At 37.8% G+C, this 13,895-nt stretch overlaps 1 protein-coding gene across 1 annotated transcript; it reads right to left on the reverse strand.

Annotated features, from left to right (window-relative positions):
* Positions 1-5,167: 5,167 nt before the first annotated feature.
* LOC122746234 (circumsporozoite protein-like) lies at positions 5,168-9,775 on the reverse strand. The gene is made up of 4 exons (XM_043991705.1): positions 9,697-9,775; positions 6,203-6,319; positions 5,650-6,106; positions 5,168-5,244 (listed from the first exon to the last, which is right to left on the reverse strand). The coding sequence occupies exons 1-3, from the start codon at positions 9,773-9,775 to the stop codon at positions 5,691-5,693; spliced, it is 612 nt and encodes a 203-aa protein (XP_043847640.1). The 3' UTR covers positions 5,168-5,244; positions 5,650-5,690.
* Positions 9,776-13,895: the final 4,120 nt, after the last annotated feature.

The following is a 13,895-nucleotide window of genomic DNA, read 5'->3' on the forward strand; positions in this document are numbered from 1 at the left end:
ATTCAAATATTTGAAAGCCCACATCAATATTATGTCTTGTTCTGCTTAAATGGTTCTTATGTTTCCCAAATTTTTGTTGTCAACTCTTTCAGGCAAGGTATTCTTTAGTGCCTAAAATCATGGGGATTCTGCTTCTTCCTCCATTAATTTTTTGCGTGTATGTGTGTGTGTGTGCATGGCAATGAGGGTTAAAGGACTTGCCCAGGGTCACACAGCTAGTGTCAAGTGTCTGAGGCCAGATTTGAACTCAGGTCCTCCTGAATCCTGTGCCAATACTTTATCCACTGTGCCACCTAGTTGAGCCCATTAATTTTCATCAAAATATAATTCATTAGCTGCTAACACAAAGCAGAGATGCACTTAACAAACTAGGTGACAGATTCAGGATTTTAAAATATTTCAACAGGATAAAACACTGGGCTAAACATGCTTAGATTAAATGTGTAGGAATGAAGATAATGTCTTAAACTTGGGTTTTTTTCAAAGTTAAGTTTCCCAGGTAAAAGTTTGGGAAAGCACGACTAGACATTTCATCTGAAAATGAGTACTGGGTTTTAGGGAACCACAAAGCAATTATGATTAAACAGTATGCCATGGTAGCAAAGAAAACTAATGTAATAATAGACTTCATTAGGAGAAGCTTTCAAAAATAAAGAAAATATCCTTATGCTATACTCTGACCTAGTCAGACCACATTTCTATAACTGTTTTCAGATCTAGGTGCAACTTTTATTTAAGACGTTGATAAATTTGTAAATGTCTAGACAAAGAAAATGGGATCCTTCCTGCCTACATGGCTGCCTGAACAGGAAACAGATCCCCCTAAAATTATTTCAGCAATACTCTGAACTTTGCCAGTCAGCAAGTATTTATTAGGTCCTTATGCTCTTAGGCACCATGTCCAATGTTGGAGATAAAAAGAAAGGTGAAAAAAATTCTCTGATGTGAAGGAGCTCAAAGTTTAATGGAGATAATATGCAAACAATTATTTATATTATGTGCATATATGTATGTAGCTTGAGAATCCAGAAGACAAAAAGAAAGATTCACTGCTGAGCACCCACATAAAATTATATTTAGGGGCAGAGACTATCCCTGGAATACTATTCCAATCCATGTAAGATGAATTAACAAAGGAAAACATAAAGTAGTATAAAAATTTATTGTAAATTTAATGATCATTCCCCCACAACAAAAGGGGAAGAAAATGTAAGCAGATACAATCAGAAGAGGGGACGGATAGATTTTTCTAAGGACTCTATCAATGCTTAGAAAAAATTATGCAAGAGGAAAGATTAAATAAAATCCCTGAATGAACGAATTGGAGAACAAATAGCTTAGAAAAGAGATGACATTCCTGAAAATCAGAATAAATTGAATAGTTATAGTTTATTTTATAAAGAACAAAACCAAAAGATCAAAAAATGCAATAAAATATAGGCTATCTAATATTAAAACATGTCTCATAAAGATGTCAAAGAGAAACAATTTATGAACACCTGGAATACCAAAAGACTATGGCAATATAAAAGCTTGGATAATATCTATTAAGAAATAAAACATGAAAGCTTATTCAATGTGTTAGAAGTAGAGGGCAATGTATAAAGTAGAAAGAATTTGACGGTAATGTCCTGAAAGCAATTCTAGAACTAAAAGTCAGGCAAAACCAGTAACCAAAACCCAAATTCCCTTATCAGTATAAGGAAAGAAGCAACTCAAGTAGGCAGAAACTAAACAGAAGATCAGGAAAGATCTGGAGGCATCAATGGTAAACTAAAGGAGATCTTGGAATACAATATTCCTGAGGTCAAAAGAAAGAGGTTTACAACCAAGAGTAATTTTGCCAGAAATGCTGACCATAATCCCATAGGAAAAAAAAATTGAACTTTCATGGACTAGAGCACTTTCAAATATTTCTGATAAAAAGACCAGAGATGAGTAGGAATTTTGAAATACAGGTCCAAGAGTGGAGAGAAACTTAGAAATAAAAAGCTATTTGATTACATGAAAGGAGCCACATGATGATGTCATACAAGCATTTAAATAGAAGGGAAAAAAGATATCCCTTCAGTATCCTAAGGTCTTCTTAAGGTATTGAGGGAATTAAATGAGAAAAATTGAGAGCCAAAGGTGGATATGTTTTGAGGACTTGAGTAAGGTAAACAGGTGGTAGTAAGAGAAGAAATACAGTACCATGTAAGCAGAGAAGGAAAAATGTGGACATTTCTATCTCTGGTAAGTGCATTCTGTGAGAAGAAGAGTTTATTAACCTGATAGCATGGTTGGAAGGAGTAGACACCAGAAGAAAAACAAACTTTTAAGTAAAATGGACAATGAAGGATTGAACTACATCAAACTCAAAGTGGGATGGGAGGGAGAGGAGAGGAAAGATAATATTGGAGAGGGAGCTAAATAAACTTCCTAATCCTGAAGAGCTTAAATGAAGAAAAAAGGTGAGAAAAGAGTCTGTTTCCAAAGAGGTTGCCATAAATCATTCCATTAAAAAATCTAACTGGCCTTGGCTCAAAATTGGTTTTTTATTTCTATAGTGTAAAGAATTAATGTTATTTGAGGTTTTTATGCCTTGGTGCGCACTGGTCTGGGGCTCCGCAAACTGCATGGTGGTCCACCCACTGGTTGTAGCCATTGCCATGGCACTGGCACCTCACTTCATCACCACTCGCCAATGCCTACATGGGCCTGGCAAAATTATAATGATGGGAAGACTAGTGGGGGCAGTCATGTGACTGTCGGAGCGGCCATCCCATTGGCTGGGGCTGTGTGGAGTGTTTTCTGGGATTGGGGAGAATTGGGCTGGCCAGCGGGAAGCTGGAAGGTGACAGGCGTTCTGTTGTGTATTGTCAGCTGATTCTTGGGCGGTGGTATTTTTTCAGGTATTAAAATTTCCCTTTCCCCATTTTATTTCCTTTCCCTTGATCCTACTGATCTTGTTTGTGGGGTTTTTTTAAGTTTGTTCTTGTTAAAGTAAATCCTGTTCTGTTTTGAGGGAGGCTGCCAGTCTCCTTCCTTACCCCAATATTGCAGCAAGCCGCTTAGCTAACACTCCCCAATTAAAAATTGGTCCCCACAATAGTTTGCATATTTTATACTTATTTTTTTCTAAACTGAAGAAGAGAAAAACTTCCATCTAAGTCCTACCTCATTTCTCCTCTTAGGATAGATGTGTCCTTGGAATGTCAAGGTCTATCCTAATAGTTTACAAGGCAGATCCTGTCAGGCTGAAAAGGCTGCAAGTGTTGAACCAATATGAGACTATATTCCTATTATTTAAAAATATCTGGTTTGGGGTTTTTTTAAACTTTTCATTTCATTGTTGTGTTTTGCTTTTACAGTAACAGAGATTATTCTCATTTTGTGGAAGTTCTCTTTTCAAAATAAAACAGTTAAGTAAATGTAATGATAATGAGCCCATCTGAATGGGTATGCAATATTTCAATTGTTTAGCTAATTAAAGGAAGTCAACAATACCTATTCTTAAACTTTACTATAAATCAGCAATCATTTTTTTAAAGTCATAATAGAGATTAAACATAGAGGTATTGATCAGTAGAACAGGTTGCCTCTCAGACAATTGAAGAATGATTAAATTGTGGTACAGGAATGCAATGAAGTGTTATTAGAAATGGCAAGAGACACTTTCCAAGGTTCCTAGGTAGTATGAATTACGGTTGAAGAAAATGAGAGGGATCAGGAGAGTTTATGCAAAGTTAAAACATTTTAAAAAAACAACTTTGAAAGACATTAGCACTCTGAACAATGTAATCACCAACCATAGCACAAAAGGACCTAAAAAGAAGCATGTTACCCACCTCTTCACAGAGAGTTGATAGATAGACACAAGTTGTAGAGATATACAATTTTAGGCATGCCTCCAATATGGATTCATTTTGCTTTGCATAATTATTTGTTTTTTCTGTGTTTCTCTTTGTTTTAAAGTGAGGATGGGGCAGAGTGGAAAGGTAGGGTATGGTGATTATTAGTAAAAGATGGAAATTGTAGCATTTTTTTAACTGCATGAAAAAGACTAGAAAGAAGTTCACAAGGAACCACAAAAGCTGGACAGTTTTGAAAGTAAGAATTGTTGCATTTCTTGTACATTATTTCAAAAAAGAAGGGGCATGAAATTGACATTGCTGGTTTCTTATAGAATCATTTTTTGTCTTCTGTTTAATGGGTCAAAATAATTTTTCTTCAGTGTTTAAGCTTAGAATAGCTAAATAAGAGCCATTAGATGGTGAATGGAAGGGCCACCATTACATACCATATGAGATTATTTAATGGAATTGGGCATATTTAGCATTGTGATGATAAAAAACTTTAAAGATATAATTTCTGAGTAATTTACACATTTTATTACTGAGGTCGTGTTGCCATCTCTCTTAGGCCAAACACATTCATGGCATGAGACTCATAGTTCATATACCTTTCAAAACAGCAGGTGCTCCATCAAATGGCACTCAAATCTAATTGGTAAATGTGATGGGAAGTGGGCTTTTTGTAGTTCTTTGTCCTTCCTTCTTCTAGAGGACTATGTCACCAGGAGGTGATGTCATGACTTGCAGTGAATTGGATTTAAGTGAAGATGGCTTGTTCCAAGTCATCAACCTCACTCTTTCCTCCAGAACCATGTAGGTCTAGTGCCAAGATAAATATATATCAGTACAAGTGGAGATGGCCCTGGATGTTTAAAGCAATTGGGGTTGTAAGTTCCCCAGGCCAGAGCTGTGCAACCACTGAATAATCTGGAATTATCTAAATATCAAGTAGCTTGGGATCATGCATGTGTCCTTAGATCTAGAACTCACTACGATGAAAGGTATTACAAAGAACCATAAAGAGAATCAGTAGGGGCCGCTAGGTGGTGTAGTGGATGAAGCACTGGCCGTGGATTCAGGAGGACCAGAGTTCAAATCCAGGCTCAGACTGCTGACCCTTACTAGGTGTGTGACCTTGGGCAAGTCACTTAACCTTCATTGCCTCACCCCCCCGCCAAAAAAAAAAAGAAAAGAAAAGAAAAGAAAGACAGAGAGAGAGAGAGAGAGAGAGAGAGAGAGAGAGAGAGAGAGAGAGAGAAGCAGGAGTCTTTTTTTAGGTTACTAGTGTATTTATTGGTATTTTAAAGAAAGAGAGAGAGAAGATGAAGAGGTATACACTGTCCCAATGTCCAGGTCCACAGAAGGACTTCAGTGGTGCTTCTCCAACCTCCATATTCCATTTGCTGCACTGAAACAAGAAAAGGAGAGACTTAGAGATTAAAGGTGCTTGCTTATTGCTCTTGACTAATGGCAATGACAATGACAAAGTCTTGCATTTCTGAAATTTAAAAAAGAAAACAAAACTAAATTAGGGAAGAGACCAGGGGTAGGAAGAAGGATAAATAGCACAATACAGAGAAGGAAAAGCATAGGTAAAGTTGCTCTCGCTCTCTCCCCCTCTCTCTCTCTCAGGAAAAATAGTGTAGAGTGAAAAAAAAGGTGAACAAAGAGTTTGGAAAAAGAAGAAGGAAAAAGAGGCTGACTAATGGAAAGGGAGAAAGTGTAATAAAGAAATTTTGGGAGTTATATGATATCAATTGACAGCCAAGACATGAAAAATAGATATTCATTCAATAAAAAAAAAATGAAGTACCTTTTGGGTAGATAGTGTGGATGACTGACTTCCTAAACAGCTTACTGGCCTCCTTGTTGGCCTCCTTGCTGACCTCCTTGCTGGCCACCTGGACGACCTCCTTGCTGGCCACCTGGACGACCTCCTTGCTGGCCACCTGGACGTCCTCCTTGCTGGCCACCAGGACGACCTCCTTGCTGGCCACCTGGCTGACCTCCTTGCTGACCACCTGGACGGCCCCCTTGCTGCCCACCTGGACGACCTCCTTGCTGGCCACCTGGCTGACCACCTTGTTGGCCACCTGGACGACCTCCTTGCTGACCACCTGGACGACCTCCTTGCTGGCCACCTGGCTGACCTCCTTGCTGGCCACCTGGACGACCTCCTTGCTGGCCACCTGGACGACCTCCTTGAGGTCCACCTGGACGACCTCCTTGAGGGCCACCTGGCTGACCTCCTTGCTGGCCACCTGGCTTACCTCCTTGAGGGCCACCTGGACGACCTCCTTGCTGGCCACCTGGATTACCTCCTTGAGGGCCACCTGGACGACCTCCTTGCTGACCACCTGGCTGACCTCCTTGCTGGCCACCTTCTGGTTTTTGGCCTTGGTTATCACCAGCATTCTCATCATCCACCTGGGAGTCACTTGGTGCTTGGGCATCTAATGAATCATCTGCTTTTTGTTCATCTTCTGAGAGGAGACAGCACAGGAATGGAACAGTCAAAGGAAGGAAGTGGCCTGATATGCAGTACTTGCAGACAGAATGGTTTGTGTCATGGGCTAACTGTCCAAAGATGGAACCATTAATACCTTCTCATGAGTGTTGAATGAAGGTGACCCAGGGTTACCTATATATGTTTGGTAAGGTTTTAGACATCCAAGCTTTCCCTCTCTGAAGGTAATCCTGCATGTGGTTAGGTGACCATGGGAATGATTGGCAGGAAACAAGCTTAAGCATAGTCTCATAAAATGACAGCAGTAGAAGACTGGCAGCTTGCTGTATCAAAATCATGAGATATTCCTCCATGTGTGTCTTGGTCCCATGGGTTTGTGACATGACCATCCCCATCATTTGTAGATGCCCACATGTTCTCTATGTATGCATTTCTTATAAAGGTCCACTCTTCAACTTAGTGTATATTTAGAAAGCAAATTTTTGAGAGTCATGAGACTGGTGAAGGATTAATTTACATCATTTGTCTTTGCCTCTGTTATGTGTGCATCAGTCAATATTTATTAAGTGCTTAAAATGTACCAAATCCTGTGACAGACTGGCACAAAGTAAAACACTTCATTGAGGCCTCTTAAAGAAGATTCTGACACATTGAATTCCCAGAAGTTAGGGCAATTAAATGGTGCTACAGAGTGAGAGGTGTCTTATGAGATAAAGAAGGGAAGAATGAAGTGAGGTAAAGAGGCAGTGAAGAAATGAGAAAGAAAGATTGGATTTAGATATTATTATGGTCATAAATTGAACTAATAATGACCTCTTATATTCAATCTATATAGTTGGGGGAAAATGTTCAAAGCCGGGTTGCTGGAATGATTTTGGGACAGGAGAAATTTGGGGGTTTCTTTTTTCTGAAATGTGGGACAGAATACCTAATGAATTGCCTCATCCCTTGGCATAAAACATATCCAAAACAACTTGAGATAGAATCATTAAAAGTGAGGAGTGGCTCAAGTTCAATTCTCCTCAACACTCAATATATGATATTTAATGTCTTAGAAAAACCTACTTTGTGATGCATAAAGAGACCACTTCAATGGAAAAGTGAAATCCAGAGGAATATCAAAATGTTTTCTACCAGTAGACTTACCTGCATTCTGTACAGAGTTTTCTTCCTGGTTCTCTATGGGGAGAAAAAATAACAGTGAATGATAAACTTTTCTGCTTCTTCCACTTAGTACACATTTTGTTTTGGTTTGTTTTGGTTTGGTTTCCCCAACTTGGGCCAATATCAAGTTAAATCTGGATAAGGCTTCCTTGGGTCTTAAAACTCAAGGCATAGGGCATCTAGGGGGCACAGTGGAAAAAGTACCATCCCTGGACTCAGCAGAACTTAAATTCAAATCTGGCCTCAGACACTTGACACCTACTAGTTGTGTGACCCTGGGTAAATCACTTAACCCTCATTGCCCCACACACTCATCCCCACAAAACAAAACAAAACAAAAACAACCTCAAGTCACAAAGGGGAGGTAATCATTTTTTTCTACACACTGTTAGGATTTCCATAATATCCTTGTGCAAAGAAGGGTTTTTTTTTCTATCACAGTATTTGTTTTTTGCATAAGCTTTAATGTCATGGAACTTGTGACTTGAAGATACATTGTTCTGTTGAGAAAACTAAAGGAATTCAAGAAAAATTGTCAGATCCACAAGCTTTATTAAGCAGATAATAATGTGGCAGGCATTGTGAGTTACTCAAGCTCGTACTGGCAAAAGGAAAATTTTAATCCAGTTCTTTTGACTGCAAATATTCTTGTTTTAACCCAGCATGTTGCTTTTCCCTAAAGAACAAGAGTAAGAGGTATGGGATTATGGTTCACATCTCATAGCTTTCAGACCACTAGCCTGCTATGTCAGTGGGAGTCATTTAACCTCTGTTACCCCAAGTTTCTTCATCTGTAAAATGATAAGGATACACTCACTGGGATGCAGAAAGGCACAGTTGATAGAAAGCTAGATCTAGGGTCAAAAATTGTGGGTTTAAATTCTTCCACTTCTGACACCTATTGGCCATATGAACATAGGCAAATTGCTTACTGATTTAGTACTCGAAGAAACTCTCTAAGAGACTCAGTCTTTGGGAAATGCTGATAGATGTGTCTTTTCAGAAGAACTGTCAAATTTATTCTCCACTGAATTGTACTTCTGTCACCTTATTCCACCTATATCTGAAACAAGTAACATAAAAATGAAACAGTAGTCCTGGGATGCCATATGGTGGATATTTTAAAAATTATCAGTATTATATCATCTCTGCTTAGAATGTGAACTTCCTGAAAGAAGAGACTGCTTTACTCTAATTTTGGTTGCCCTATTTCCTTAGAATCTTCAGGAATAATTGATTGTTGCTTGCTTGCTTGATTATTGGTATTATGTAGACATAGCCTCATTTTAACCCAGAGTAAAGGATTTAAGGTCTGGGGAAGAATTCATAGCTCTTTAGAAGATAATTTTGTCTCTGATTGAGCTGTCTCATTGTAGGGAGATCTATATCTTGGATGAATTGGATAAACCCATTGAGAAAAAGGAATGAGGCATTCAGTAAAGGGAAGAAGTGAACTGAATGCCTATACAGTGTCAAAATCTGAATGGAAAGTGAAAAACTCAGTCAATTGCCTGTTTCAAAATGAACAATCATTTTATTTTTTGTTTCAGGAAAGGAAAAATCTCATTAGAGGCAGGAAATGTTTGCTTTTCTTACCACTATTTCCTGCCAGACAATTCAATTCAATGTATTAAGAAGTTACTCAATGCTTTGTGATCTACCAGACCCTATGTTAGGTATTGGTCATACAGGGAAAAAAGAAACAGTCCCTGAAGTTGAGGAATTTAAATTCTATTTGAGAAAACAATATGTATAAAAAATAAATGGTAAAATATGTAAAATCCAATAATATTTTTTAGTTCAAGGGAACATCTAAACAGGGAGTAAGGTAGGAAATCAATGTAGATTTCCTCTAGGAGATGACATAAACAGAATTTCCACAGAAGCCTGGAATTCTAAGAAATGGAGATAAGTAACAAATGTATTGCACATGGAGGGGGGGAGCCAGATAAAAATGAGAAAAAATGGAATGCTGGGCACAAAGAACAGTAAGGAAAGTTTAGAGAATAGGTTGGGTTGACTTCCAACCCAGGGTTGCAAAGAAACTTCAGGAGTCATCAGAACATGGAAAACAAGAATACTACCTCCTATTTATCTAATTCTGAGAAGACAAAACCACATTTTTCTTAGATGGATAAGTCAAAACAACATCAGTCAAATTATATCCTGATTCCCCTCCCTCCAACAACCTCCTAAAACAATCATACTTTCTCTGTGGCCCCCACTTACCCTCATTGTTGAATTGAGCTGAGCTCAAGCCCAACAGGACCACTGAGAAAAGGAGCAGTACCAGCTTGGTAGCAGCCATGGTAGCGATGTTACCTGTGCTGCCTGGACCCAGGGGAACTGCTCTTATAAAGACCTCAGAGAACAATGCCCCCTTTGAAACTTCACACACAGTTATTGTCCATGTCCAGATCACACCCATCCCTGAGTTTTGGTTGAATTGACTTTGAGGGGTGGCAAAAACCCCTGTCTAAAAAGTCACGAACCAAATAGAAATTGGCCCAACCCTTTGAAGCCTTCTTGCCAGGAAACCCCATAGATAATGTTGTGATTATAATCATGGGTAGTCTTCCATCTTATGATTTCCCTCCCATACAGAAATCCGGACTCCTTGATGATATTTTGATATCCTGTGTGCACAGGTCATTTAAATGTCATTGCCTGAGATCCTTTCACTAACTTTCTTCCAGTACTGGGAAAGAGCCAGCAAGGTCAATATTCAATAGAAGGATAAAATAACAGAAATGAAGTCACTAGGTACAATAATTGTGCAGGAAAACTCCTGCCCATCCTCTCCTTGTAGAAGTTACATAAACATCAGTAGCTGTACTCTTTGGTCACGACCACATCCCTGCTTTTATGGGACCAAGTCACCATACCTGTTTCCATCATTTCTTCTTTCCCAATATCTTAAATGATATTTCCCAACACCTGACTAAATTAACTTTTAACTATTTGATATTCAGAACTCATTTTTACCCAAAGCTTATGTTTCCTTGCCTCCTTCTTCCAAACATTCTGCTCAACCAATCCCTGCCATCATGTGCTACTGCACCAGGTGGAGAAGCTTCCCCTTGGTTATTTCCTTTTGATATCCCCTCCCCATTTCCCTCAGCCCATTTCCTTCCCAAATTCTTAGGGCCATAGAATCTAGTTTCATAGAGTTGGAGTCACAAGGGAATTTAGAGCACAAATAGTTCACCCTATTCACTTTCCAGTTAAAGATCATGAGGCCAAGGAGATGAAGTCCCTTCTCCATTTTTAGATAGTAGAGAGCAATATTGGGGCACAAACTTTTACCTATCCCTTATTCTATTGAGGGGGAACTGATTCATCCTTTATTTTCCAGGATTAAGTATAGTCTTTAAAGTTAATCATGTTTGAGATTTTTATTTACATTACTGTTGTCACAGTACATATTGTTCTCATTCTTTGGGTTTTTTTCCATCTAGTTCACAATAGTTTTCTTTGGTTTCTCTGATTTTATCATAGTCTTTATTTCTGATGATTCAATGCATAGTTCATTACAATTATGAGATCATAGTTTGTTCAACCATCTACTAGTATGTGGCATTTAGGTCATTTCAAGTTTTATGATCTAGTGTTTTTTTTTTCTCTTTGCAGGGCAGTGAGGGTTAAGTGACTTGCCCAGGGTCACACAGTTAGTAAGTGTGAAGTTTCTGAGGCCAAATTTGAAATCAGGTCCTCCTGAAGCCAGGGCCAGTGCTTTATCCACTGTGCCACCTAGCTGCTCCGTTCTCATCTACTTTTTTTTTAATTAATAAAGTATTTTATTTTTTTCCCATTACATGGAAAGATAGTTCTCAACTTTTGTTTATACAAACTTTCCAATTTCAGATTTTTCTCCCTCCCCTCCCTCTCCCCTCCCCTAGACAGCAGGTCATCTGATATAGGTTTTATATATATTTGTATACACACACACACACACACACACATATATATATATATATATATATATATATATATATATATATATATACATAATAACATTAAACATATATCTGCATTAGTCATGTTATAAGAGAAAAATCAGAGCAATGACGAAAAACCTCAGAATAGAAAAACATCAGCACCAAAAACAAAAGAAATAATATGGTCCATTGAGCATCTACTCCACAGTTCTTTTCTTTTTTCCTGGATTTGGAGATCCTCTTCTATCATGAGATCCCTGGAACTCTTCGGTACCATTTCATTGGTGAGAAGAATATAGTCCATCACAGTAGATCAACACTCAATGTTGATGATACTATGTTCTTTTGGTACAATGTTCTTTTGGTTCTGCTTATCTCACTCATCATCAGCCGACACAAGACCCTCCAGGTTTCTCTGAACTCCTCCTGCTCATCGTTTCTTACAGCACAATAGTATTCCATTGTATTCATATACCATGACTTGTCCAGCCATTCCCCAATTGATGTGCATCCCCTCAACTTCCAATTCCTTGCCACCACATAAAGAGCAGCTATAAATATCTTTGAACATGTGGGTCCCTTTCCCCTTTCCATGATTTCTTTGGGCTAAAGACCCAAAAGTGGTATTGCTGGGTCAAAGGTTATGCATAGCTTTATCACCCTTTGGGCATAATTCCAAATTGCTCTCCAGAATGGTTGGATCAGTTCACAGCTCCACCAACCATTAGTGTTCCAATTTTTCCACAGCTTCTCAACATTTACTATTTTCCTTTTTTGTCATATTAGCCAATCTGATATGTGTGAAGTGGTACCTCGGAGTTGTTTTTATTTGTATCTCTCTAATCATTAGAGATTTAGAGCATTTTTTCATATGGGAATAGATAGCTTTGGATTCTTCATCAGAAAACTGCCTGTTCATATGCTTTGACCATTTCTCAATTGGGGAATGACTTGGATTCTTATAAATTTGGTTTAGTTCCCTATATATTTTAGAAATGAGGCCTTTTTTGCCCAACTGTATGCCAATAAATTTGACAATCTAAATGAAATGGATGAATATTTACAAAAATACAAACTGCCCAGGTTAACTGAAGAGGAAATAAAATCCTTAAATAAACCCATATTAGAAAAAGAAATTGAACAAGCTATTAATGAACTCCCTAAGAAAAAATCCCCAGGGCCAGATGGGTATACGGGTGAATTTTACCAAACATTTAAAGAACAATTAATTCCAATATTATACAAATTGTTTGGAAAAATAGGTGAAGAAGGAGTTCTACCAAATTCGTTTTATGACACAAATATGGTGGTGATACCAAAACCAGGCAAAGCAAAAACAGAGAAAGAAAATTATAGACCAATTTCCCTAATGAATATTGATGATAAAATCTTAAATAAGATATTAGCAAGGAGATTACAGCAAGTGATCACCAGGATAATACACTATGACCACGTGGGATTTATACCACGAATGCAGGGCTGGTTCAACATTAGGAAAACTATTAACATAATTAACCACATCAATAAGACAACCAACCAAAATCATATGATTATCTCAATAGATGCAGAGAAAGCTTTTGACAAAGTACAGCACCCATTCCTAATAAAAACACTAGAGCGTTTAGGAATAGGGGGAGCTTTCCTTAGAATAACAAACAGTATCTACCTAAAGCCATCAGCAAGTATTATATGCAATGGAGATAAATTGGAGGCCTTCCCAATAAGATCAGGGGTGAAACAGGGATGTCCATTATCACCCCTATTATTTAATATTGTTCTAGAAATGTTAGCTTTAGCAATCAGAGAAGAGAAAGGAATTAAAGGAATTAGAATAGGCAAGGAGGAAACAAAACTATCACTCTTTGCAGATGATATGATGGTATACTTAAAGAATCCTAGAGAATCAACTCAAAAATTACTTGAAACAATGAACAACTTTAGCAAAGTAGCAGGATATAAAATAAATCCACATAAATCATCAGCATTTCTATACATGACCAACAAAGTCCAGCAACAAGAGATAGAAAGAAAAATTCCATTTAAAGTAACAGTAGATAATATAAAATACTTGGGAGTCTACTTGCCAAGACAAACCCAGGAACTCTATGAACACAACAACCAAACACTCTTCACACAAATCAAATCAGATCTAAATAATTGGAAATATATCAATTGCTCATGGATAGGCAGAGCTAATATAGTAAAAATAATGATACTACCCAAATTAATTTATTTATTCAGTGCCATACCAATCAGACTACCTAAAAATTATTTTATACAGCTAGAAAAAATAATAACAAAATTCATCTGGAAAAACAAAAAATCAAGAATATCCAGGGAAATAATGAAAAAAAATTCACAGGAAGGTGGGTTAGCGGTACCAAACCTGGAGCTTTACTATAAAGCTGCAGTCATCAAAACTATCTGGTACTGGCTAAAAAATAGAGTGGTAGATCAATGGAATAGGCTAGGCACAGGAAATGCAGTAGT

The sequence above is a fragment of the Dromiciops gliroides genome, chromosome 3, assembly GCF_019393635.1.
Source record: "Dromiciops gliroides isolate mDroGli1 chromosome 3, mDroGli1.pri, whole genome shotgun sequence".
Lineage (NCBI taxonomy): Eukaryota > Metazoa > Chordata > Mammalia > Microbiotheria > Microbiotheriidae > Dromiciops > Dromiciops gliroides.

Excerpts from the sequence above, each read along its gene's own strand:
- LOC122746234 (XM_043991705.1), bottom strand. The coding sequence starts at position 9,775 with ATGGCTGCTACCAAGCTGGTACTGCTCCTTTTCTCAGTGGTCCTGTTG. Across the intron at positions 6,320-9,696 it reads AGCTCAATTCAACAATGAGG|AAGATGAACAAAAAGCAGAT; the intron begins GTAAGTGGGGGC and ends GTCTCCTCTCAG. Across the intron at positions 6,107-6,202 it reads AGAAGGTGGCCAGCAAGGAG|GTAAGCCAGGTGGCCAGCAA; the intron begins GTCAGCCAGGTG and ends GCCCTCAAGGAG.